The following is a 26718-nucleotide window of genomic DNA, read 5'->3' on the forward strand; positions in this document are numbered from 1 at the left end:
TACATATTAGTAAATATATATCGGAAATTCTATGACATAATCAAAAGTTCAAGCTTACTTTTATAAAATTGCTCTAACAGTCTGCAAAAAATAATAAGCCGGATCCAATTTGAAGATTAAGGAAAAACGCTATCTGCAACATTAACTGAATTAGATAATTTTAGCTTAGCTTATATCGTCTGCTATAGATTAAACGCGCATGCGCACATGCATATTTGCAGCCGTAAAAGTCTTGCACGCATGCGTCAAGTTTGTAGCTTTGAGGTCCGGATTATAGATCGTTCCAGATTATGGGTGTCCGAATTAATGACTTTTGACTGTAGCTAAAAAACTCGTAGGTTCATACACTCCCAACAATTTACCTTGAGCAAATAGCTGGTTATCAGGGGGGGGGGAGTATTTTATTACAAAAAATGCAAATTTAAACAATATACTTACTTATGCATTTCCAATCTTTACAGTTATATCAATTATCACTTGTAACTTTCAGTCATATGATGAAAATATGCTTTTCGCAACATTCCTGTAGAGACGAGCTTCTGAATGATGAATACAGAAAAGCCCGGTTCTACAGGGTACATTCCGAATCGCCAAGTACTTTCTTCCTTTATAAATGCTGTTTATACATCATTAACGAATAAATATAGAATTTTTGTTCAAATATGCATTTAAACATTAATATCATTAAAATGTTAATTAAAAGGCAGAATTATTGTATTCATAACCCTGACATTAAAATATAGATAAAGTTTTACTTATTTCAGCAGCAACTAAACATACATTGAGATAAATCAGATATACAATTGAAACAGTACAAAATCTCCAGGGCACACTTTATTACATTCAAAATATGGTACCTAGTTTCCTCAGTTACAAAGCACTACTTATCTCCACTACTTTAATCATTGGTGACAAGTTCTCTTTTTCTTGCAAATTATAACTAGCAAAAGCATAAAAATAAAATAAGAGTTTCACAAAGAAAATGTTTAATTTCCCATTCATTTTAGGTTTACTATTCTGATTTAAGAGTATTTTTCTCTATCTTCGAAATAATGGTACAACAGATGTCTTGAAATGTAATCTAACTGAATATACATTGAAATTCTTATACATTATTTTTATACTGCATACAGTTCTTCATTCAATTTTAAAACAAACCCAAAAAGATATTTTTAAAAAATGTTTATAAGATGAACTTGACAAAATATGTAGATTCAGATCAAAGCATACAAAGTGGCATTTTTTTTAAAGAACAATTACTGCATATACAGATTTGTAATCTTATTTTTTAGAATTTTTGACTGATAGCTTGTATTCACATATTCTCTTGGAATAGCCAGATACATTTATAAAAGTGACTGTATAATCAAGTGAATATTTAAGCATTTATTAAGTGAATTTAATATGTCAATGTATGTGCAGTCAGTACAGCAAATTACCGTATTTACGCGAATCTAATGCGCATCGTTTTTGGCCAAATGTAGTATTCAAAATTGGGGTGCGCATTAGATTCGAGTGCAAAGTTCGCAGATGACCGTGAATTAACCCCGGCAGGAAAAATTAAGCGTGCTGCACCGCACATTGTTGCACTGAGTTTCTGCTGCCTGGAAAAGCATCGAAGCACCAAAGATTGTGAAATCTTTCAAGAAATGTTGCATGACGATGATGATGAGGAAAGAAGAAATGAATCTGCGACTGACGAAAAGAGCTGCGAGGATTCCAGTGATGAAAACAGTGAATAAAGTGAACGTTTACTATTAATCACTAATTGTAGAAACTGTTAGCTAGATAGAAATGTTACGATTTATTTCATGTTCATATTTTACGATAGATACCGTATATACGGTAGTGGTAATTAACAATGATTGTTTCGCATAACAATTGCCCACTAATAGGTTAATTCTATGTTCTACTACTTTATGTATAAATCCATTGTTGTATAAAATATGGTATCTAAATTTAAATAAAATTATCATACCATTAATTGATAGTTTATATACAAATCCATTGTTGTATAAAATAAGATTCAATAAATTCCTCATATCATTGATGCGCATTACATTCGCCGACAAACAATATTTTTATTATTTAAAGTTTTAAAATGGGGATGCGCATTAGATTCGCATAAATACGGTAATAAATATATATATATATATATATATATAAAACTATAGACTTTTTGAAAGAACTCCTAATGCCACTTTTCTTAATTTTTTTACAGCAGGAAATGCTCATTTTGTGTAAGCAACCAGGCTCATGCATGGTCTAAGTGCCAATTTCCTGTTGTTCCATCTTATCATGTTAACACATGCTGATTGAGCTGTCAATTCTTACTTAGTAGCTGTCGAAGTTTCTCTCCTATCTTTCCCTCTCTCTTATTTAGGATCAGGGCTTCCAATTCACAACTCTTATACAACTGATTTCAGAAATGTAAAAACTATTCTCCAAACAGAAGAAGAAACGGCACAGTTGGGCTGTATTACACAGATCTAAATAGAAACATAAATCACACTAGAATAAAACAGGATACCATTTTAGTAGTTTATTTCTTCAAAATGACAGGTTTGGAAAGGAACAGGTTCTTAAGATTTTATTCATGTGACCATATTAACAATATGATTTATTTCAATATACAAGATGCATACCAAAACATAAAACACTTTTAATACTCAAGTACAGAAAATATTTTACCAATACAATAACATCTTTATGAGAATTTATAGATAATAACCATATTTAAATTAATCAAAGATGAAAAAAGTTATCAGTACTTCACCACTCCGTAAATTGATACTTCATATTTTCAGCAATACACTCCATATAATATGACTAAACTATAGCTGTATCGCATGGCTCATACTCAATTCAATAGACTACAGATAAAACTTCTCAAGAACTTCGATTTCAATGGCTGAATAAAAATTCAGAAATAAAGCAAATACATGCTACAGATCTCTCCCTCTAAAAATTTTTTAAATAAAAATTGCTGTGGAAGACAATTGAGTTTTCCAATTTGTAAACTTCCTTCTTTGCATGACGTATGCTAAAAATGTAAATGAGGGAAAAGTTGGTACAACTATGAAGTGCCTGTTACAGCTTTTGATATCTCATATGAAAGCTTTGATTGACCTATTTGAAACAGCTACATCTTTTTTTTTCACTGTTCCTTAGAGACTGTTATAATTTTCACCATATTAAATATCTCAATCAAAATTTTTACTGGAAAAAAGGTTCTAAATTTTCCTCTGAATACATACTGTTCTGTTATCAGGGGATACCGGATCCAGAAATGTATGTGTTCACGTATATATGCAAGGGTGAATGTGTGTATATACATATACACATACATAAGTGCATACATTTACGTCTACCTGCTAACAGAACAGTACCACACAGAGCAATGAGCCAGATAAATCATAAATACTGTTCATTAAAATAGCTGAAATTTGGCTATGTAAGATATAAGTGTTAGATATCTCCCTAACTGTAGAGAAATTTTCTGCTGGATTTACCATCAAGGGGGGGGGAAGTATTTTTTTCCTCTTCTACAAAAATCTGCAGATTGCTTACTTTACAACTCATCAAATCTTCATCTCTGCAGTTATTAAGAAGTAAGCGTTTTCACTTAATGGAAATATTTATGATTTGCAATGCTTGCATGTTTTACATAATGTAATACAGCATAAAAAATCATACAAATGAGTTGTTGTTCCTGAATATTTTCAGAAAAGTCATTCAGTTTATCAAAAAATCCCAAGGATCTGAAATGAAGTTCCAGTACAGCCAAAAGTCGTTAATCCGGACTCGTCGGGACTTCGGCGATTCCGAATTATAGATCATCAGTTTAAATCTCGTAAGATGGCATGCAGAAATTCTAAAATTAAAATTATGAAACCGTAATTTATGAAATAAGGACAATTATGATCTAAAGGGTATCAAAATTTTTTTTTTTTTTAAAGCTTAATATTTATTTGTTTACTTTATTAAACATTTCTCTCAATGTAAGTTGTTTAAGTTGCTTCATTTTATGTGATAATACTTTCTCTTTAATTCTATAAAAAGACATAATTTCTTGTTCAGTTACAAAGTTCCGCTGTTCAAGTCCCGTTAATTGCTGTGCCGAGAATACCGACTAACTTGTCAATCGAAATGTTTTCGTTTTCACTAACCTCTCTGTCACATTCTTCATGTCTTTATCCATTTTTTGCAGCAATTCCACTTTTTGTTTGTTGGACATTGAAACATACTTTCGTTTTGTAGATCATTTGGAAGTTCCAGCATCAGAAATTCTATTTGACATAATCGAAAGTTCAAGTTTACTTTTATAAAATTGCTCTTACAGTCTGCAAAAAATAATAAGCGGGATCCAATTCGAAGATTAAGGAACAACGCAATCATTAACATTAACTGAAATAGATAATTAGATAATTTTAGCTTACACCGTCCGTTATACATTAAACGCGCAGGCGAAAACGTATTCTGCACTTGCGCACACGCATATGCACAGTAGTCAAGGTCTTACGCGCACGCGTAAAACGCCTGTGCGCATGTGCCGACGCGGCGCATGCCCAGAAAGTTTTTAGCTTTGAGGTCCGGATTATAGATCATTCCGGATTATGGGTGTCCGAATTAACGACTTTTGACTTTATTAACATTTCTCCAAGGTGCCTCTGACAATCCAAGGTAACAATCATTTGACCTATATCTATGACTTTAAGAGGGGAGGAAATCTTCTTTTAAGGGTTTACCTGAAAACTCACGAATTGCTGATAATAAAGCCAACTCCTAAGCTACTTAAGAAACTAAAAATGTTTCTCTGCATAAGGGGAATAATAATAATAATAATAATAAAAAAAAAAAAAACCAATATGCTTCATAGCAAATTACCACTGAACCAGCTTTGCTGCCAGATCTGCAATAAACAAGTTTATGATACTCTTCAGCAGTTTACTGAAATTTGTAGAAGTTATTAAGAAGACAGATACAACTGGCATTTCACATGATGGAGGGATTCGAGCTGTAGCTGCCAAGCGTATAGGACACACTACTGAGCTCTCCTGATTTTTCTCACTGCGAACTCTCCCAGTACCGTAGGCGGACAGTTAAGTTTTTGATTAGGTTTTACTGCGTATTTCTGAGCTTTTGCAGGTACCCTTGTGTACAGCAAAAGGTTGATCTTTACATTATGGTAACTTGGCGATTTTTTGGCGAAAATTTGGCAACCAACTCTCCTACAGCAACCCTCTATTTTTTTTCCCCACCACCATTTTGTCTTCACGAAGTAAAGACACGTTTCTTTTTTTTTTTTTTTTTATCTACTGAACACTTCTTCCAACAATCTAGTAGCCGAATTACATTTATGCTAGAAATTTTATCAAACAAAACTGCTTAATCATGACAAATATTCACTGCAAAATTGGGAAAAAGTGCACAATACCATACTCCTTACGCGTTTTTCAAAATAACACATACACATAAACCATGTACACGCCGACTTATTTTTACTTAAAAAAACATCCCAGAATTGCACAAAAATGGCATTGCGCACACTCTTCACTATATCCATGTACACTGCTTTTTTCTCATAAATTAGAAAAATTTCACAAAAATACATGACAATTTTCTCAATCTTTAAACCCGGTAAAAAGAACATATATGAAATTACCTGATCGCGAAAAAGTATTTACCCTTTACAAATATGAACATTTCCACATATAAAATAAATAAAATATCCAAAAACTTTTACCTCTAAATCATTTATTACATTATACACATCACCAACAAATTCATACCGCAAGCATTACAAATACTTAGTATCAAATATTTAAATTATTTCCATGCATGTTTATTTCAACTTTCAAATTCCTACAAACATAAAATTTCAAATTCCTACAAACATAAAATTCACAAAATAACTATCATTTCATTAAAATATAATTAAATTCAAAATCACTACTTAAAATATAAATGAGCACATACATTTAAATTAATAAAAATTACCTTACAATCCTAATTACTTTAAACTAAATCATTGCTAATAACAATTTTCCCAATAATACCAAATTCCTTTCCACCTTACATTTAGAACAATGCATGAATTAGAAATAATATCCTCAAATAATTAAAAATACTAACTTACCTAATCTTCTTCAGAATCATGATTACGTGGCAGATACACTTTTCTAATTCATTCAATAAAATTATTGAAAGATTTTTTCTGTGAATTTTTCCTCCATACTTCCTCCGCTAAATAAAAAGCAAACTTCTCTTTATCACAATGCCTAAATACCCATTTCGAATTCACTTTAGTTAGGGCCATGGGATCCAAAAATTAAACAACACTGGGTACTTTTCCGTTTCGCCGTCGCAAATCTCGCCAAGCAGACTTTATTGGCGACAACATACAGTATACACATAAAATATTTTAGTTCTAAGAATTTTTTTTTAAGGCATAAACATTTTAATATCGCTTAAAACTTTATTAAAAGCCAATAAATTTGTAAAAAGACATTAATTTAAGAATTTACTATGCTTTCATGGTTCAACATCCTAATTCGCCGGTTCATATCACGTGACTCCAAGCAATCTCATCTCACGTAAACTACTCTACAAAAATCTAATCCTCTCAGTAATTATCTACATTAATTTCAAGTTAAATCTTAATTTGAAACACAAGTTTAAATGCAAGAAATATTTCAATGCGTACGAATAGCTTACTCAGAAATTATGTAAAACTGCAGTGCTTTACTTCACTAATGCATTCTCATTAGAATTGATGAATTTAACCCTTGACTTTCCTTTTCTGTATTTTCGGCTTCGGGTAAGAGCTGTGATAGCATCCTAATTGACCTAATTACCGAAAATGGCCTTAGACATAAAACTGAACTATCTGATAAAAATTCTATGTAATTATATACCAGTATTGAAAGAAACAATCAATCTGATAAGAAAAAGCTGCGACTTGTTTTGAAAATGAGGCGTAAAAGGTTACCAGCGAGAATATTCCGTTTGGCATCGGTTGTACCATTATTGGCGACTTTATCGCTTGCGCCGGCAAAACGGAAAAGTACCCAACACTGTTTCACACAACACAGAATAAAGCTAAATAAAAAATTTCCACATTTTTTCCCGATTTCCCCCCTTTTCCGATTAAAGAACCATAATTCGTCCATTAATATCACATGACATATCCCATGATCTCTCATTTCCCTCACGCAAAATAATGCGTAATCGGAACTGAATACTGCTCACATTATTACCAAAGTCCCAGGTAGTAACCTTTATCGCCTCCAAAATGTCGCCAAACTACCAGTTACCATATTGTAAAGATCAACCCAGCAAAATGTTCTTTTTTAGGACACAAGGCGATACTTCCGATGACAATATGGAATCTGACCGGTCCATGATTTCAAGTAAATCTATGCAATTCCCACTCCGATGTGAAGATTTTGTAAAGTCTCCCAAGAGGAAAAGTAAGAAAAAGAAGGTGAAAACCTTATCCGAGACTGATGTCACTCAAGAAATGATTCCTAAACCTTCAAGCAACGACCATGACGGAATACTGAAGTTGATACGCGATCAACAACTAGCTAATATCATGAAATGCATTAACGAAACCTGCAACCCTCCCGCAGCAACAGTACCTAACTCTGCGGATAATGCTCCACAGACTGAAAGTGATAAACTGAAGGAAAACCCATGGATCTCTCCTAAGAAAATGGCGAGGAAACCTCCTACGGCTGACCAGATGGAAATTTCTACTGAAAACAGATTCGAGAAATTGAATGAAACTCTGAAAGCATCAGAAAATGAATGCACTGAAGAAATACCCACTGCTATTGTCTTCAAACAAGAGCTGATAGACTGGCTGATAGTTGAATGCGATTTAAGAGAAATATGCACAGACAAAATTGAAGCATGTATGAAAGTGAAATTAATTTACGTGAATACAAAAAAGATGGAGGATTACCAAAACGCAAAGAAATTCCTTTCCATACTTATTTAACTGAAAAGGAAAAACTTCTCAAAGTCATTTTGAAAAATTTTCCCGATAAAAGTTACTGAAGAAGCAATTTACGATGATCTCGGAAGAAGGAAATTTCCAGTTCTTAAGGTCAAGCAGTTTTGCCGCATCAAAAAATATAATTCTGAGAAATTAAATGCTTTACTTTTAATATTACCAGTCATCGAAAATCAAGTGAATTTCATCCAATCATCCACGTAAAATATAGACTTCAGCAATATTTGGTATACAGCCAAAAAACAAAGTGTTCTGGTTTCACAAATTTGTAGCAAGAAAAAAAAAAGGTCTCAATTTTTAAAAACTAATACAGGTTTTTTTTTTAAATTAATTTACTTCTATATTAAATATGATCACAGAAAGCGAGCAGGGAAAAAGTTATAACTTAGGGAACAGTCTTGACGGACAAAGCAAAAACTTACCAAGAGAACAATAAGCCTAAAATTATTACAATAAAAAGATACAAATATAATTTTTCTATATTACTTTAAAAGAATAATTCATTTAAAAACGCTTTATGAAGAAACGAAATAATTACAAGGATACATTATAATAACTATTTAAGAAGGAAAAATTAGTACCAAGAAATAATCATTAATATCGAACGGATGCGAATTACAATGCATAAATTCACACCACAAATACAAGGAAATCTGTCGCCTGCAGTAGAAATGTATAAATTTGTTTTTTATATTTTATTTTTGACCTGTTATTTTTTTAATTAAAATTATTACTCGAAATTATTCGATTATTTTACAATATTTTTCATAACATTAATTCATGCTAGATATGTTTAATATTAGTTTCTATCTAATAAACATTTCTGAAAATTTATTTTCACTTTTTAGGTTTTCAAAATAATTTACAAGAAACATTTGCAAGATGAACACTAATTAATTTTTTTAAGGAGAAATAAATACCAAAAAAAAAAAAAAAAATGTTAATACCATCATTTCTCTGCACTTGAATGAAAACTAAACAGTTACATTTTATAACCGTCACCGGTATTTTTTTGTGTTTAGTATTTAAAATTATTTATGGGAATGTTCTATGAGTTATATAAATAAATGAAAGAAGCAAACAGAATTTTTAAAAATGAGTCATGGGAAAAAAAGTATAAACTTATGGCGTTCAGGCATATATAATATAGGACTAGGCTTTTTAATAATTTTATTTCCAGTAATACTTCTCAGAAATTTTACATATGCACTATTTTATTTGTTATTAGTTTCTACTTTATCTTCCATAAACTGTATTAATGTCTATAAGAAAACACTGTCATTTACATTTTCAATGCCATTCATAAATCCAGAAGATACGAGAAGTGAAAAGTTTCCGACCAAAAAGTACGAGAGGAAGGTGCTTATAGTTGTTTTATAATTTTTAAAATTGAATTGTTTTTCTTAAGAATTAAATAGTGTTATCACTTACAAATGCTAAAAAAGTTTCATTAAATCGGTGCTTGGTGATTTGCGTATTAAGCTATATTTATGTATTTCTTTATTCTGTCCTACTCTTATCTTTGCTAAAAACATCAACTGGGACTATAACATTAAAGAGGAATTCAATATACTTTTGAATTAGTCTGTTACTAGACCAGACAGCAGTATTTACGTTGTTAAAAACCGAAAATTACTACCTTAAAAGTTTCCCTGCGGAAATTGTTACTTATTATGGTTAAGATTAAATATCACAAGTCTATTGGTGCTGCTCTATCAAATTGTAAAATCTGTTCAGTCTGTCGCTATAATAAGAAGACCTGAAAAGGACGTATTGAGCATTCAGTCAGTGTTATAGTTTGGTAGCTAGAGCTGCTTTTAAAAATATTTTGCTTTTATAAAAGCTTTTATGGGGTTAACAAAAGAAATCCAGAGATGATTTCTGCTTTTGTGATAAAAGGTGAAGAGCAAATGAATAATTTGTAGTTTCTTTTATTAATACAATCACTGTTGAAAAATATGACTGCATATGTGGGTACTTTTTGATTATCTGCACACCTATCCAGAGGACTCGGAAAAATATTGATGTTGCTATGCACTATGTTGCTAAAAAATATTTATGTAGCAACCCACAATGTCACTAAAACCATTTCTGTGGTAACCCAGCATGCACATATAATATCCTAAGAAAGCTTTTCACTTCTGATAGTTTCGTCAGTGTGATTGTATATTATAATTCCTACTATCAAAATTTAAGCATTTTAGCATAGACTGTTAAAATGCTTAAATAGAGGTAGACTGCTTAATGCAGTTTCGGTCATTTACAGTGAAACCTCAGACTTAGTTTACTGTTTGCACAGAGGATAATGTGCCTTGCTTAAAAGCATTATATGTCTCATTTTGCTTTCTTATTTTAGTATTTTGGTGCCGAAGTTATACTCAATGCTAAATTTTTGCACTTCTGTGTTTTTCTTTCTTTTTTTTCTTCAGCAGATCACTTCACAACTTCAGCAGGGAAATATGCGAAGAACAGCAAGGGGGAAAAAATGAAAATGTGTATGCATTGTATAAAAAAAATAATGTAAGAAAATGGATGAAGAGCTGTATCTATCATTGAAATAGAGATACACAAACAAATATTTCTCTCTAAAGTTGCCAATGAGTTCGCCTTTTTTTTTTTCAGAGAAGGGAATCATAAAATCAGAAAGTACCCATATGTATTTAAGATGGATTTTGCAAAACATTTTGGTATAGCTCAGGAGTTCTCAACCAGTGGTACGCAAAGAAGCAAAGTAGTTTTAACTATTATATTAAAAAATTAGAACCCTAACATCCTGATTGAGTTTGTTCTCTTGCACTCGTAAATTTATGAGATCTAAACTTTGTTCAAGAGTGGTGGTGGTAGTAGGACTTTGTGGTGGTGGTACTAAAGGTTTTCAATTTTTGTTTAGATGATATGCATTAGTCAAAAGGTTGAGAACCGCTGGTTTAGCTTGAATATAGAACCACATTGGGAATTTTTACATTTGGTACATTTTTTGGCATGTTATGCTTGTGGTAATCCAGTAAATTCCAGAGATATTCCATTTGGCAGCCCTGTCATAATCTCGTATGTTTTGAATCAAATATGTGTTTGTATTGCTTTCTTTTATTTCATTTTGGATTTTATATATTGTATTTACCTTGCCTTCTGCTTTTAGTAGAGAAGTTTCAAGGAATGTTAGAGGGGAATTTCAGCTAGGTTATGGATCTCTAACAGTAAGTTGAGGATGGATAAAACATTGTTCTTAAGATATGAGCTACTCAGAGAGACAAAACCTGTGGAGAAGGAATATTTTTTTGGCTTTAAATACGTTAATGGACTGAAGGCAGTTTATTAACAGATTATATATTGTTGTCATTGGAAAAAATATGGGGTATTGGGAAGTCTGGGAAACATTAGCATGCAGTTGAAGAGCATTTTTTTGGGGGGGGGGAGTAAAGAGGAAATTGTGTGGAAGCAGTTTATACTAATAGGTATGAGAGGATATTGTTGGGTATTTTTAAGGAATAGATTAAGCTGGGGAATACCGTTTTTTTTTTTTTTTTTTTTTTTCCAAATAGTTGGAAAAGCTACGACTGCTTAAGTTGAGAGGATTTGGAATATTTAAAGATTAATCTTAGCTTGAATTCTTTTTTATGTCGGTACACGATGCCATATAAATACAGCAAAGAGCCTGTGGAGGCGTATAAAAAGCTGATACACAGTCAGCAAATAGATTTCAAATTTTATTTGGCCTTTTACGTCTTTACAAACTGCAAGGAGCAAAATGTTGGTGGCTTTAATATTTCACTATTTAAAATTATTATGCTAGTTTTGAAAACACATTTTTCCATGACTTGGTGCCTTTTTTTGGTCACCAAGCCAAAAAAATTGCCAGTGGTCTGCTATACCCAAAACTATTTTGAAATTTTTATTGTAGCTCTAGAACTATAAGCAAGGGAAAAAAGTATCAATCTTAGCAGACAAGCATATTATCTTACCTCAGATTTTTATAACAGAAACAGCATAAAAATTTCAGTTTTTCATTTTTCTTTATGAAAGTGTCAAAAACTGCAAGTGTAGTGAATGTAGATAATGATAAGATATTAATAGTCAGTTTTCATCTTCTCTTACCTATGGTTAAGCCTTGTATTTCTTGTTACTACAGTCAAAAGTCTTTAATCCGGACTCATCGGAACTTCGGTGATTTCGGTTTTTCCGGATTATAGATCATCAGTTTAAATATGGTAAGATGGCATGCAGAAATTATAAAATTAAAAATATGAAACCATAATTTATAAAATAAAGAGCAATTATGATCTAAAGGGTATCAAAATTTACAAAAAAAAAAAAAGGTTAATATTTATTTGTTTACTTTATTAAACATTTCTTTCAACGTGCGCATGCGTAAATCATACTTTACGCATAGTCAAAATTGGAAAATTGCAACCAGAAAACTACTTGATGTGTATTCATGATATTTGTAATGACGAGGAATTTGTTTAAATCATATCAAAAACGGAGTACATCGAGATGAAATACTAAATTAAGTAAGGAATTATAAATTATAAGCCAAATAAAATAAAAACATCTGCCCTGAAGATAAGGATAGTGCTGACAGATCAACTTCCAGTTCATTGTGCCCCGCAACCCCCCCCCCCCCCGCCGAGCAGCGTGAAATTGATAAACAGATTTCGGAAAGGTTGGGGAAACGAAGGATATACCTTTATCCATTTTTTTGCAGCAATTCTACTTTTTGTTTGATGGACATCGAAACATGCTTTTGCTTTGTAGATCCTTTGGCAACTCCAGAATCGGAAATTCTTTTTAACATAATCAAAAGTTCAAGCTTACTTTTATAAAATTGCTCTAACAGTCTGCAAAAAATAATAAGCCGGGTCCAATTAGAAGGTTAAGGAACAACGCAATCCGCAACATTAACTGAAATAAATAATTAGATAATTTTAGCTTATACCGTCTGTTATACATTAAACGAGCATGCGTAAACGTATTATGCACATGCGTAAAGGTATTATGCACATGCGTTAATGCATTATGCGTTTATGGATGCACGGAAAGTTTGTAGCTTTGAGGTCCGGATTATGGACGTTCGAATTAAAGACTTTTGACTGTATATTTTTTATAATTCAGTGGACTCTAATTGTCACTATCTTTAAGTAATCCTGTATGCTTGTTTTCTTTTTATCTTTAGCTGAAACTCTACTTCTTTTTATATGGACTGTGTATTTACTGTTACATTTATTTGTTGTAATGTTATTTTAAATTCTGACAACAATTTGGTATAATTCACTGAGTTTTTTGAAGGCCCAGAAAAACTTGATTCTTATAAGCTGAAGGTGATTGCTTTTTTACTTTATGCCAGATGTTTTATGGAAATATTCTATTTTTATAACATAAAAGGAATCTGTAGTTAGCGATAATGATGAATGGTAATATATTATAGAAAATAGATATTTCAGAGAACATTCATTTTATCATTAATGCAGATTTAACTTGCGCCGGAGCCTACTAGAGCCCGACTCTTGTACTTCTCAGTTTCTGAGGTAAATCGTAATTCTAGTCAATACTGGAGACCTAAATAAAGGGGCTTCTGCACTTCTTTTATGTAAGTGAAATACAGTTACAGTAGACAAATTTTATTTAAAAAATGAATTGCTACTTCCGAATGCTTTTCCATCTTTCTCTGAAAAACAAACACTCTGTTGGAGATTAAGACTTTTAAGGAAAGAAAAGACCCCATCCCACATGTCAAAGGCTTATTTTCCAGGTGGTGCATTGCATTTATGAGGTGGCTAAAATGTGGCCAAAAGTGCTAAAAGTGATTTCCTTGGTAATGCTGAGCTCCTGCCCTGTCATTGCAGAGCTCCTGCAGACTTAACTATATAACCAAGTATGGAGAACAAAAATTGTCAGTTGTGCAGATCTTACATTTGTTTTCATGTTGTTATCGGATCAGATTCAGGGAAAATTTTTTATTCAGTACCATTCTGCTTGACAGCTAAAATTACAGGACATGATGATTAGAAAGTGTTTGACTCTTCTGTCTTTGTTTTCAACATACACACACTTCTGAATCTGGTCCTGATAACGGAAGAGTAACAAATTTCTTTCCATGCTCTCATATTATTTTAGCATTATCTCTATTCTCATTAGTGATGCATTAATTATTTTACGTTTTTCCATTGGTTTGCTGGAAAAAGAATTATTATTATTTTTTGGCTTCTCATCCCATGAAATAGTATGTTATACAGTCAAAAGTCGTTAATCCGGATTCGTCGGGACTTCGGCGATTCCGGATTATCGATTTTTCCGGATTATAGATCATCAGTTTAAATCTCGTAAGATGGCATTCAGAAATTCTAAAATTAAAAATGTGAAACCGTAATTTATGAAATAAAGAACAATTATGATCTAAAGGGTATCAAAATTTGCAAAAAGAAAAAGCTTAATATTTATTTGTTTACTTTATTAAACATTTCTTTCAATGTAAGTTGTTTAAGTTTTGCTTCGTTTCATGTGATAATACTTTCTATTTGATTCTATTAAACAGACATAATTTCTTGTTCAGTTACAAAGTTCCGCCGTTCAAGTCCTATAATTGCTGTGTCAAGAACACCGACTAATTTGTCAATCAAAATTTTTTTGTTTTCAATAACCTCTGTCACTTTTCTTCGCTATCGGAAGCGAATTATAATGACGAGGAACTTGTTTTAAATCATATCAAAGACGGAGCATATCGAAATGAAATACTACGTTTGGTAAGGAATTATAAGCCAAATAAAATAAAAACATCTGCGCTGAAGATAAGGATAGTGCTGACAAATCAACTTCCAATTCATTAGGCGCCCGCCGCCGAGCAACGTGAAATTGATAAACAGATTTCGGATTTCAAAACATACTTTCGCTTTAGATCCTTTACATACTAACAAATATATATCGGAAATTCTATTTGATATAATCGAAAGTTTAAGCTTACTTTTATAAAATTGCTCTTACAGTCTGCAAAAAATAATAAGCCGGATGCATTTCGAAAATTAAGGAACAACGCAATCATCAACATTAACTGAAATAGATAATTAGATAATTTTAGCTTATACGTGCATTATACATAAAATGCGCACGCGAAAACGTATTCTGCACTTGCGCGCACTCATATGCGCAGTCGTAAAAGGTCTTACGCGCACGCGTGAACGCCTCTGCGCATGTGTCAACGTGGCGCATGCGCAGAAAGTTTTTAGTTTTGATGTCCGGATTATAGATCATTCCGAATTATGGGTGTCCGAATTAACGACTTTTGACTGTACCTAGTGTTGCCACCTCTTGGCTGTCAAAATCCGGAAGAGGAAAAAAAGTTTTCTTTTCAGTCGCAACTGAAAAAAAGACCACCTCCTTAATCTCGTTTGAAAGTATTTTTTGAGCTGCAGGAGCACGCACACTCTTACAAATACTTGTACATTTTGTTCTACCACAAGAAGTCATTTTTGCCAAAGAAGAATCTGCAAATAGAGTGCTATACAATTTGTGAAATCCTGGCTATTAAAAGTGGGATGGTGTTAAATGCTATGATAGACTGAAGTAATTTCAATACCAATTACGATGAATCCCTATTTGATATTAACGACTGGTGTCTCTTGCTTTGGGAATGTACAGTTAAAGCTCTAACATCCTCGTACTTAATATTAACCGTTTTCCGACATACTTTACATTCTCCGTTAAAGTTGTCTCTTTTCATAAGCTAATCAAACCACCATTAACCACTTGTCTTGAAATGACGTTGAATATTTTGTCTTTCGCACCTGTTCACTTGCAGAATCAGATTCGTTTTATTCACTACAAATTATTATGAAAGCATTTAAATAATTTCAAAATATACACTTGTTTGTTGATAGCTAGCTAATTGCAGACTAAATGAAAGAATGGATTGAAAATGAGAGGGTGAGGGGAAATGAGGGTGCGTGCGCATGATACGCCGGCACGAAACCACGACTCATCCCGTAAGGTGCTTACTCACGCTCACCGTAGATCACTGCTGCAAAGAATATGTATTGATATAGACGTTCTTTGGCTGCTGTGTGCAGTCGTGTGATTTTCAATGCTCTCAACCATTTTGTCTGTGTGCATTGTGTCGTTATTTTCGAGAAACTTGATATTCCGGGAGAGTTAATATTTATTTTAAATTCCTTCTGGGAGCAGGGATATTTTAATTTCCACGACTCAATTCCAGGAGAATCCCAGAATTCCGGTAGAGGTGGGAATCCTAGTTATACTATATATTCAGGACTGAAATTCAACTGGAGGCCAGCTGAGCTATTTCTCAGTTTTTGAATGAAATTGTAAGTCTAGCCAAAGCCCCAAATAAGATGAGGTCTGATATTTTTTTATTGAACTATATATCAAGAATTTAGTAATTTAGTAAATTTTTAAATATATCTTTATATTTTATTGAAATTTAATTTTATTTAATTATTTAATTGTTAGTTTAATTAATTTTATTATTGTTTCCTCTTGATGACCTTCTAAAGGGCTGTGACACTTACGATTTTAGAAATGAAGCCCTTGCATTAATGTTAAAAATCATAAAGAAAAAAATTGTATTTGAATATTATAAAATACACTGGTTTTCATAAATTAAGGAAAAATCACAAAAATAGCGATAACTCCCTCAAAAATAAGCCAAACCATGTAAAATTTGAATATGTTGCCAAGTAAGAGTAGCTGAGTAAAACTGAGATATTAGTTGCGCTGCTTTTGGAATACATCATCTGCGAGGAGCATAAAAGTCCATGTTTGAGAGCAAGCCCACATATTTCACTGTGACAGTGACATCAGAAATCTGAGATAGCCAATTTGTAACAATGACCTCCAGGTATCATTTGCGTGCAGAAGTGTGATGGAGAGCCATTGGGAGACTAGAGGCAGGACAAAGTCAAACAGAAGTGGCCAGATGGCTAAATGTGAGTCCTTCTGTGGTTCTTAGACTTTGGAGGCAATTTCAAACCACAAATTCGGCATCTAGGAGCTTCAGCCAAAGACAGCCAACTTCTACGACGAGCGCCGATGACCGATATTTGACATTATGTGCACACAGGAATAGAACTGCTACTCCAACTCTTCTTAGATCCTCCCTTGCTACAGCCACCAGAAGGTTTGTGTCAACGTCAACTGTGCGTAGAAGGCTTCACGAAGGTGGTCTGTATGCAAGGCGACCAGCCATTTGTGTGCTGCTCACGTCACGCCATAGGAGAGATCGTTTTCAGTGGGCATGACAACATGTCCACTGGATGCCGAATCAATGGAGGGCGGTTCTCTTTACGGATAAGTCCAGGTTTAGTCTAGAAAGCGATAGTAGGCATTATTTGATATGGAGAGAACCTAGAACCCATTATCATCCGTCAAACATCTGTGAAAGAGATGCATACGGAAGGGGCAGTGTCTGTGTTTGGGGTGGCATCTCTTTGGGTGGACGCACAGACCTCCATGTCTTTCCAAGGGAAACCGTGAATGCTCAGATTTATAGAGATGACATCCTTGATGTTTATGTGCGCCTATATGCCGGGGCAATAGGTGATGCTTTCCTGTTACAGGACGACAACGCAAGACCACACAGGGCTCGCATCATAGATGATTATCTTCAATAGGAAACAATTATGCGCATGGAGTGGCCAGCTCGATCCCTTGATTTGAATCCTATCGAGCACGTTTGGGATGCTTTAGGGAGACATCTAGCAGCTCTCAATCTGCCCCCTCAAAAACCCTTGTCGCGCTTGCAACTGCTTTGCAAGAGCAATGGCTCTCGCTTCCTATGGAACTGATAGACCACATAATTGAAAGCATCATACATCGCTGTATGTGCTGTATTGCTTCTAGAAGCGATCATATTCCATATTGAAGGTATTTTTCCTATAGCAAACTGACACCTTCGATTTGTTCATTTTATACATGTGCTAATTCCTACACTACCATATTTGTCTGGTAATTTCTTTTGATGTTATTTGATACCTTACTATGTGTTGTATATTGTGGGTAAGTTTCATTAAATTCTACATGTAACATTTTCAGTAATTGTGATTTTTGTGATTTTTCCTTAATTTATGATAACCAGTGTATTTTAGATATTAAATTGATAATTTCCATTGTTAGAAATAGTAACTATATGAATGTTTTTGAAAGTGTAAGACTATCTAAATGTTTATTATCATTGCTTAATATTATCACTAGTATTAAATACAGTACAAAGTTTTTAATCCGGACTCGCCAGGACTTCGGGTATTCCGGATTAGGGGTTTTTCCGGAAGATGGAATGCAGAAATTATAAAATTTAAAATATGAAACCGTAATTTATGAAATAAAGAGCAATTATGATCTAAAGGGTATCAAAATTTACAAAAAAAAAAAAAAAAAAAAAAAAAAGCTTCATATTTATTTGTTTACTTTATTAAACATTTCTTTCAATGTAAGTTGTTTAAGTTGCTTCGTTTTATGTGCTAATACTTTCTCTTTAATTCTATAAACAGACATAATTTCTTGTTCAGACAAAGTACCACTGTTTAAGTCCTATAATTGCTGTGCTGAGAATACCGACTAACTTGTCAATCAAATTTGTTTCGTTTTCACTAACCTCTCCGTCACTTTCTTCATGCCTTTATCCATTTTTTGCAATCCACTTTTTGTTTGATGGACATCGAAACATGCTTTTGCTTTGTAGATCCTTTGGCAGCTCCAGAATCGGAAACTCTTTTTGACATAATCAAAAGTTCAAGCTTACTTTCGATAAATTTTCTCTAACAGTCTGCAAAAAATAATAAGCCGGATCCAATTAGAAGATTAAGGAACAATGCAATCTACAACATAAACTGAAATAGATACTTAGATAATTTTAGTCTAGCTTATACCGTCCGTTGTACATTAAATGCGCATGCGTAAATGTATTATGCGCATGTGTAAACGCAAACACAGAAAGTTTGTAGCTTTGAGGTCCAGATTATAGATCGTTCCGCATTATGGACGTCCGGATTAAAGACTTTGTACTGTGTTATTTAAATATTAATCACTGAAATAGAAGAGGCATGAAAAAAGCATTTCCCCCCTTAGCTTATAGTTTAGACTTCCTTTCCTTTCCACTTCATTTTGCTGTATAATTTTAATCGAGTAAGTAGTTTTCCCTTGCCTTTTTTTAATGCAATTAACTAAAGTTCAAGTTACTAAATTTTTGTTTAATATTCCAGCCGTATTATTCTTTATCTTTAATCCTTTTATTATTTTTTAGAGTGATAACATTTTGAAATACCATATTCTATATAAGTTCTTTTTCTGTTTATGGTTTTAGCTTCTATGTTTTCAATACAGTGAAACCATAGTTCACAAATTTTATTCATTCCTGAAGGCCTTTTGTCATCTGAAATGATCATAAATTTTCCCTACAGAAATTAATGTATTCCAGGACCACAGATGATTTTTTATTAAAAATTTTATAGCAGTACTTCTTGCATAAGTTCATAGCTAAAATTAATTAAAGTAATTAAGTTATAAAAACAAAAAAGATAAACATTTGTTAAACAGATTAAAAATTAATTTTACTGTATCTTTATGAAGGAAAATGTATGGTATAAGTAAGCAATGATGAAGCAGATGTTCCTGTTTGGATGAGAATTTTCTTTCTATCAGGTTACAGTCTTTAGGATACCTTCTTTTATCTTTTTTTGGTCTCTAAGTACTACTGAATTCTGCATGAGATGAAATTTGCCTAGTCTGATTTATTATTGCCTATGTCTTAAAGTCTGTTTGCAATTCAATCTGGCCATATGTTTCTCCAAGACAAATTCTTTGTCCTGTAGATGATTTGCTACCAGGCTTTGTTTATAAGAGTGAAGCAATGTAAAGTAGTATTGGGAGTACAGATGAGTCTCTGCCATTTCTATATCAAAATTTGGACATTTATTGTGAAAGAACAGTATGTTATGTTTTATTCAAAATATTATCCATCGCTATCCCACTAATTTTCCCCATATTTCTGCAGCATACAAATACTGTGTCGGAAGAACACTTTATCTTTCGAGGCTATCCAGAAAGCAACCCAATTTTGCTTTCTTCATATGATGTGAAGCACTGTTTAGATTATAGATAGGCCATGCGTTATCAATTGGAACAAGTAATAATCAGAAGGAAAAATGTCTGGTTAATACAGCAAGAGGATGCAAACTTCTCATTTGTGTATTTTTGAATGGGTTTTGACTGGTGCCGCAACATGTGGATAAACGTTAGCATGTAAGAGAATAATTTTGTCGTGTCTGGAATAGTAATAAGTACATTTTTCTTTGAATGATCCACTCAATATCATTAATCATGTTTGGTAGAGAGCCTTAGGTAATGGTTTCCTTCAGCTTGAGCGACTCCTAAAACCTGACACCAAGCTAATCCCACCATATACTGAACATGATTTTTTTTTTTTTTTCTATGAATATTCGACTTGGTTTTCAATGTTGATAGTCCTCATAATTTTTTCTTCTCTTGGGTATCAAAATGAATCCATTTTTCATCACAGAAGACTATATGATGGAAAAACCTTTTTATTTATGCCTGAAAAAGCAGCATTCCATGTGTAAAAATCAGCGTTCAATATTTCTCAGCTTCAGTTCATATGGAACTCAGTTTCCTTGCTTTTGAATCATTCACAATGATTTTAAACGATGTGAAATTGCTTGTTGAGTCACTCCTAGTGTGAAAGTAAAGTAAAAGTTCTGCTTGTGTTTGGCATGAATCATCATCCAATAGCTTCCAATTCTGCCTCTTCATACACTTCTATCCTTGTGCTACATTCTTTGTCACCAACGTCAAATTATCATTCTTTAACTTTTGAAACCACTCACGACAACTTCTCTCACTTTATACAGTCACCAGATAAGGTGATTATGCTCTACAAGCAACTGATGCACCTCAACAGAAGATTTCTTTAAATTAAAGAAGTAAATCAAAAGTTCCTGCAAATGACACTCTTTCAGCTCAAAATTTGACATTTTCGCACAAAAAATATAGTGATGGTACAAAATCGCTAATATTTCTTTCTAACCTAACTAATATTAATCATTATTTTGTTAGCATATGTCCAACCATACGATATAACGTTTTACATCAAACAATTTTAACCATAACTTACTGGTGGTGCCATTTTTTGCAAACGGCAGAAACTTATTTGTATTCCCAATAGTAAAGTGATGTTTTTGAAAGTCCCTGAATGTTAATTATGAGGCAAAGGTTATCTCAAAGAACCTTTGAAAAATCATATGTTACAGACTTGAATGTTTGCAACTCAAGACACCATTCATAATCTGACACAATTTTCAGATAATTTGTTCATTGGTTGAGGTGTTTGTAGTCTAAGGTTTCACTGTACTGTTGTTAACTTAATAATTATCATTAGAAGAATTTTAAATATTTTGTGAATTATTTCTCTGTTCTGTTTTCAGGAATTTTCAATTCTAAAAAGCATTTTTATTCTGGCTGTTAGTGTAATTGTCTATTACATAGTATGTGTACTTTTTGGTGCTCCAGTGTTTGAGTAAGTTTGCCTAATTTTTCCTAATGTTTATATTGATTTTCTTTATGTAATTCTTTGTTTATATTCTTATTATATCTGTCTGTCTCTTTATGTGTATATAAAAATTAATACAAGTAAAAAGTGGAGTAAAAATATATTTACAGGTGTACCTTGGCAATAATTGGCGATTTTTGGTGGTACATGGACACCGAGTTTGTGCAATTCTTTGACTTGTTATTTTGGCTTTGTTTAGCGCCAAATTTTGTGCCAAAAATCGGCGCCACACAAATCAAAAATAGCAAGTCAAAGAATTGCTTAAACTCGGTATCCATGTACACGTCGACCTATTTTCACTTAAAAAATAATCAGAGAATTAATAAACTAGGCATTGCGCTCTCCCTTGAATAATATAATCTCAATGAACTGCATTTTAAATCAAACAATGAAATAACATGGAAAGGGAAATTTATCTTAGCACTACACAAAGGAAATATCCACTTACCTTATTTACAAATTTCTGTGTCTTCAGTCAAACAAAATTCCGTAACAGCATTAAAAAACTTTCTAAAATTATCTGAACTAGAATCTGTATATAGGTGTCGCCACATAAATTCACAAAAATATCCTTTATAGTGCCGGTATCCTCCGATATTCGACTATACGCATTTCCTTCCTACAAACAAGACTTATAATGGCTACTAAGTAAACCTTTATCTACACACCAGTCAATTAATGCTTTTTCCCCTTTCATTCCAAATCATGCAGAAACTTCAAATTAATCTTATCACATTCAGCGATTTTACCATGCAAACTACAAAATAACCGCCATACTTCCTATGCAACATCTAACACACAAACAAGCCCTTAATTTTTTCACATCATTAAAATTCACCTCAATCATGCAACCAATTATATCATAATAGGGTTTCCATAGCATTCAACTACTCAGGTTACCATAAATGAAACAACAACTTGGCGACAAAGGAAACAACAACTTAGCAATAATCTAAGCGGCAACCTTAATTCTACTCTAACCAAAAGCGATTCAAAACCTAATCGTGTTATGTGCTGAGAGTAACAAATGGTAATAATAATGCAAAATAAATTAAAAGTATGTTTAAAATCCATCCCAGGTAATTTGGAACAAACCGTACAAAAAAAAAAAAAAAAAAAAAAAAAAAAAGGAAGCACAGTGGCAAACTGCATGATATGCGCAAAAAATAAGTAAAATGGATAAAAAAATTCCAATTCGAAGTCATTTTTAATATTGGAATCCATGTTATGGATAATTCTTTTTATTACCACATTGTTATAAATCATATGTTCTCCATTTTTTATTATTGCATACTGTGTTCTTATTGGCCTGGTTTTTCTCTTAAGTTTGCTGTTGATTATGGATCTCATTATTTGTATCAGTGTATACTAATCACATACTATGTAAAAATGGTATAAGTGTCTTAATTCTATAAAGTGTGTTACATTATTTTATATGGTTGTGTAATGTAAAAAATTAGAGGAATATTACATTTTTAAATAGCAGTTTTTAATGGAATATTTAATAATACTTTTTTTTGTGAAAGATTATCTTTAGTAGAGCTTTCTTTTTTTTTAATAAAAGAGAAAGCATAATTAGTAGAGCTTAAGGTTCTATACAATTTAGAGTAATTTATTAAATGTACATGCCTCAATGATACATTGTTTTCCTTGTATTAACAATATTTTCGATGCCCTAGATGCACCGATGTTCACACCATGAAGATGGCCCCTTGTGAAGAGAGACTAGATAATTTTTTTCAAACAAATATTACTCATTTATAGGGTTAAAACATTAATTATTTAGCACTATTCATTATCTAAAACATGAAACAAGTATTGTGCAGGACAAAAAGGGTAAAGGAACATGCAATTCAAATTATATAACTATTAAAATTGATTTAAATTATAGAAGCTGATTAACATTATATTATTCATTACTTATATGTGCAATAAATTATGAATTCATATTATGAATTACCAAAATGTTATATGATAAAATCCAGAACTTACTTCTCGGCAAGATCAAGATCAGGCAGAAAAAGGTGTTTGTTCTGAAACTTCTGTTTTTGCCTTTTAATATATCACTTTTGTCAAGTCTGGCTCCGAGCATAAGTGACCCCGTCTAGCATACTGATGTTGGAAGAACAGCTAATATCTTGAATCAGCAACAATTAAGTATAGATATATTTTGCTGTGAATTATTAAATTTATAGGAAGAAGAAATAATACTGTTTACGTAAGGCATAGAAAATTCTGCAGCCGGGCCTGATCTTCATATTTTATTTCCAAGTTCTTAATTTTTTATTGTCTTAATTCTTTTTCCTCCTTCCTCATCCCCTTCCCCCAAAAAGAAAGTCTTTATATGAACGTGGAAGTAAAATAATGGAACTTTTCATGTCAGAGTTATTACAGTTTTTTTTTTCAACTTTTCATATTTTTTTCTATTTTAAATAATTTTATCAATTAATTATGCTTTCTTTTTTTATATAGGGCATATGTAGCGACATTATACTTTAGCAGCATAATGACCATGTTAACTATCTATCCTTTACTATGGTACCTTTTTTCCAGTGATAGTATAATAGCTGTGCTTAAAGTGTTTTCCGATTCAAAGTAAGATTTATATTTTAGCTTCTGCAAATTTTTTTATCTCAAAAATTCATGAATTTTATATGCACTAAAACAAATTTTGCAGCTTAAATAGAAGTTTATATATTTATTTAGGTCAACTCTATTTATACAAATTTAAACAGGGTGGAGGCAATTCTATATATGGATAACTAATGAAAATTAGAATATTTTCTGATTACATACATTTCTGGTTTCCTCATTCTATAAAATTCCCATATGTTTGTTGGATATACAGGGTAAAAGCCAATCCATTTTCATACCGCACACATCTTGGTCGCATCAGTTACGGTTAAGCATGATGTAACGACACTCTCATAACATCTATACTTTCGTCTAATATAAACATTATTGATTCTTAATAAGCCTGATTTTCTGTTCATTGAACAAGGATATGAATTAACTGTTACTGCTTTATTTTTTCTTGCATTTTGAAAGAAATTAGTAATATTTGGCACCTACCTTCTACAGAAAAGTAAACAGTGGATTACTTTCAAAGTCATGGATTTTGCCATAAAAAAACTGTGTAATAATGGACACGATATGATCAGCTGAATATAGCTTGTAAAAGAGTAAGATTATGACAGTTACCAACAGAAAGCTTGTATTCATTGCATTCTATGCATAAAATATTGGTAAAATTACAAGTCCTTAAAAAACAACAAAAATTGGGAAAACCTTTGTTATAAAGCTCATAAACACAGTGCGTCAAATGCTGATTGTTTATTAAATAATGAGGCATGGGTTCCATCAGAATTTCTTATGAATATTTAGGAAGATCTCCACCAGCTTTCGTGGTTCGATGGTTGGGATATAATATCTAAGTACTGAAGAGGTTTGCTAGAAAAATTTTGATATATTTTGTCTAAAACTCATTTTTAAAATATTCGCGTTTGAAGTTTGCCTAAGAGTGAAAGAAATTATAATACACTCATGTCCATAAATTAAGGATAATGCAAAATAAAGCAAAGGAATAGTTAGAAGCAAAACAAATTTGACTTTTTGTAAAGCTTATTTATTAAACAAAAGGTAAAGAGCAAAAAAAGATGCTATATGTTTGATATTATTAAAAAAATTAGCGATTTTTTCTCCCTGGAGTAAATTACAAAAAAAAAAAAAAAAAAAAAAAAAAAAACCTATTTACAAAAAAACCCCAAAATTACATGGTTGGTATGATTGTTAATACATTGTATGTCTCCCAGACGATGCAATACAGTCCGTACAACGCCTAGGCATACTGAGTATCAAATTATCAATCTGATCTTGGGGGATATTATACCACTCAAAAAGCAATGCTCTCCTAAGTTCCGGTAGACATGTAGGAGGAGGTTGACGGGCTACAACTCGTTGGCCAAGCATATCCCACGCGTGCTTTACTGGATTCAAGTCCGGTGAGTACGCTAGCCAGTCCATACGGGTGATATCCTCTGATTGAAGGCATTCGCTTACGATGTTTGCACGGTGAGGACGGGTGTTGTCATCCATAAACACAAATTGTGCGCCCATGGCACCCCGAAACAAACGTACATGTTGTTCCAGAATGATGTCCCGATAGATTTGGCTTGTCATGGTTCCAATTTGAACATGCAGGTCAGTTCTGGAACCCAGAATAATTCCACCCTAAACGAGCACTCCTGCACCACCGTAACAGTGTCGTTCAATGATGTTTTCTTGGTGGTAACGGGTACCTGGAGCTCTCCATATGAAAGTCCGGAGAGAATCAGACTGCTAGCTAAACCTGGACTCGTCGGAAAACATCACACAAGCCCACTGTTGCAATGTCCACAATACATGCTCTCTACTCCAAGCTAACTGCAGGCGACAGTGAGTTGCAGTAAGTGGAACGCATCTGATAGGTCTACGAGTATATAGACCAATCTGCCCTAAGCGTCTGTACACGGTCTGCCTCGAAATTGTCTTACCAATGGCTGAAGAGAGCTGACGAGACAGGTCTGAGGCTGTGCTCCGCCTGTTTCTTTTGGCAGTAACTGCCAAATACCGGTTCTCATTCGGCGTTGTAACTCTGGGGCGACCTGTGCTGTAACGTCTACTCACATTACCATCATCCTGGAATCGTTGCCAAAGCCTGGAGATGACACTCTGGGCAATTACAAGTTCGTCTGATACTTCCAGTTGGGTACGCCCACATTCCAGAAGGCTGATAATTCTACCACGTAAAAAATTATCTCAATGCGTCCTTTGTGTCATAACTATTCGGTTATTGCACTGAAATGATTATAAAGCGCCTGTGAACAATTTTATTTCTTTGCCTGTCTTCCTTATATATCACTCTCTTACACTCTTGTCATTGTGACGTACCATCGGTGTCATCTGGTTACTTCCTGAAATTTGCATATGATTCTTGAAGATGTGTGTAGTGATTTTACAGGTAATATATTTATTTTAGAGTTCGATTTCCGCGTGACTCCGAATTATTTTTAATTTATGGACATGAGTGTATAATGCCTGCAAGATTAGCATATATTTCTCCAAAATCACTAAAGAGAACATTTGCAGT

At 32.9% G+C, this 26718-nt stretch overlaps 1 protein-coding gene and 1 long non-coding RNA gene across 4 annotated transcripts in view; one reads left to right on the forward strand and one right to left on the reverse strand.

Annotated features, from left to right (window-relative positions):
- Nucleotides 1-579: 579 nt before the first annotated feature.
- On the reverse strand, nucleotides 580-8679 carry LOC146994230 (uncharacterized). Its single transcript, XR_015044085.1, has 2 exons — nucleotides 8602-8679; nucleotides 580-2489 (listed from the first exon to the last, which is right to left on the reverse strand). It is a non-coding gene; the product is annotated as an uncharacterized LOC146994230 (long non-coding RNA).
- A 327-nt stretch (nucleotides 8680-9006) lies between these two features.
- Nucleotides 9007-26718, forward strand: part of PIG-F (phosphatidylinositol glycan anchor biosynthesis class F) — a 30996-nt gene continuing 13284 nt past the window's right edge. The window contains exons 1-3 of one of the 3 annotated variants that reach the window (XM_035372554.2): nucleotides 9012-9379; nucleotides 21466-21557; nucleotides 24063-24185. In XM_035372554.2, the coding sequence (XP_035228445.1) occupies nucleotides 9116-9379; nucleotides 21466-21557; nucleotides 24063-24185 (479 nt within the window). In that variant the 5' untranslated portion in view covers nucleotides 9012-9115. Of the gene's footprint in view, nucleotides 9380-21465; nucleotides 21558-24062; nucleotides 24186-26718 lie in introns of all 3 variants that reach the window. The other 2 variants (XM_085827044.1, XM_035372562.2) reach the window with 2 other exon arrangements.

Source organism: Stegodyphus dumicola, chromosome 11, assembly GCF_044657685.1.
Source record: "Stegodyphus dumicola isolate Sdum_Otavi_A_Nest chromosome 11, ASM4465768v1".
NCBI lineage: Eukaryota > Metazoa > Arthropoda > Arachnida > Araneae > Eresidae > Stegodyphus > Stegodyphus dumicola.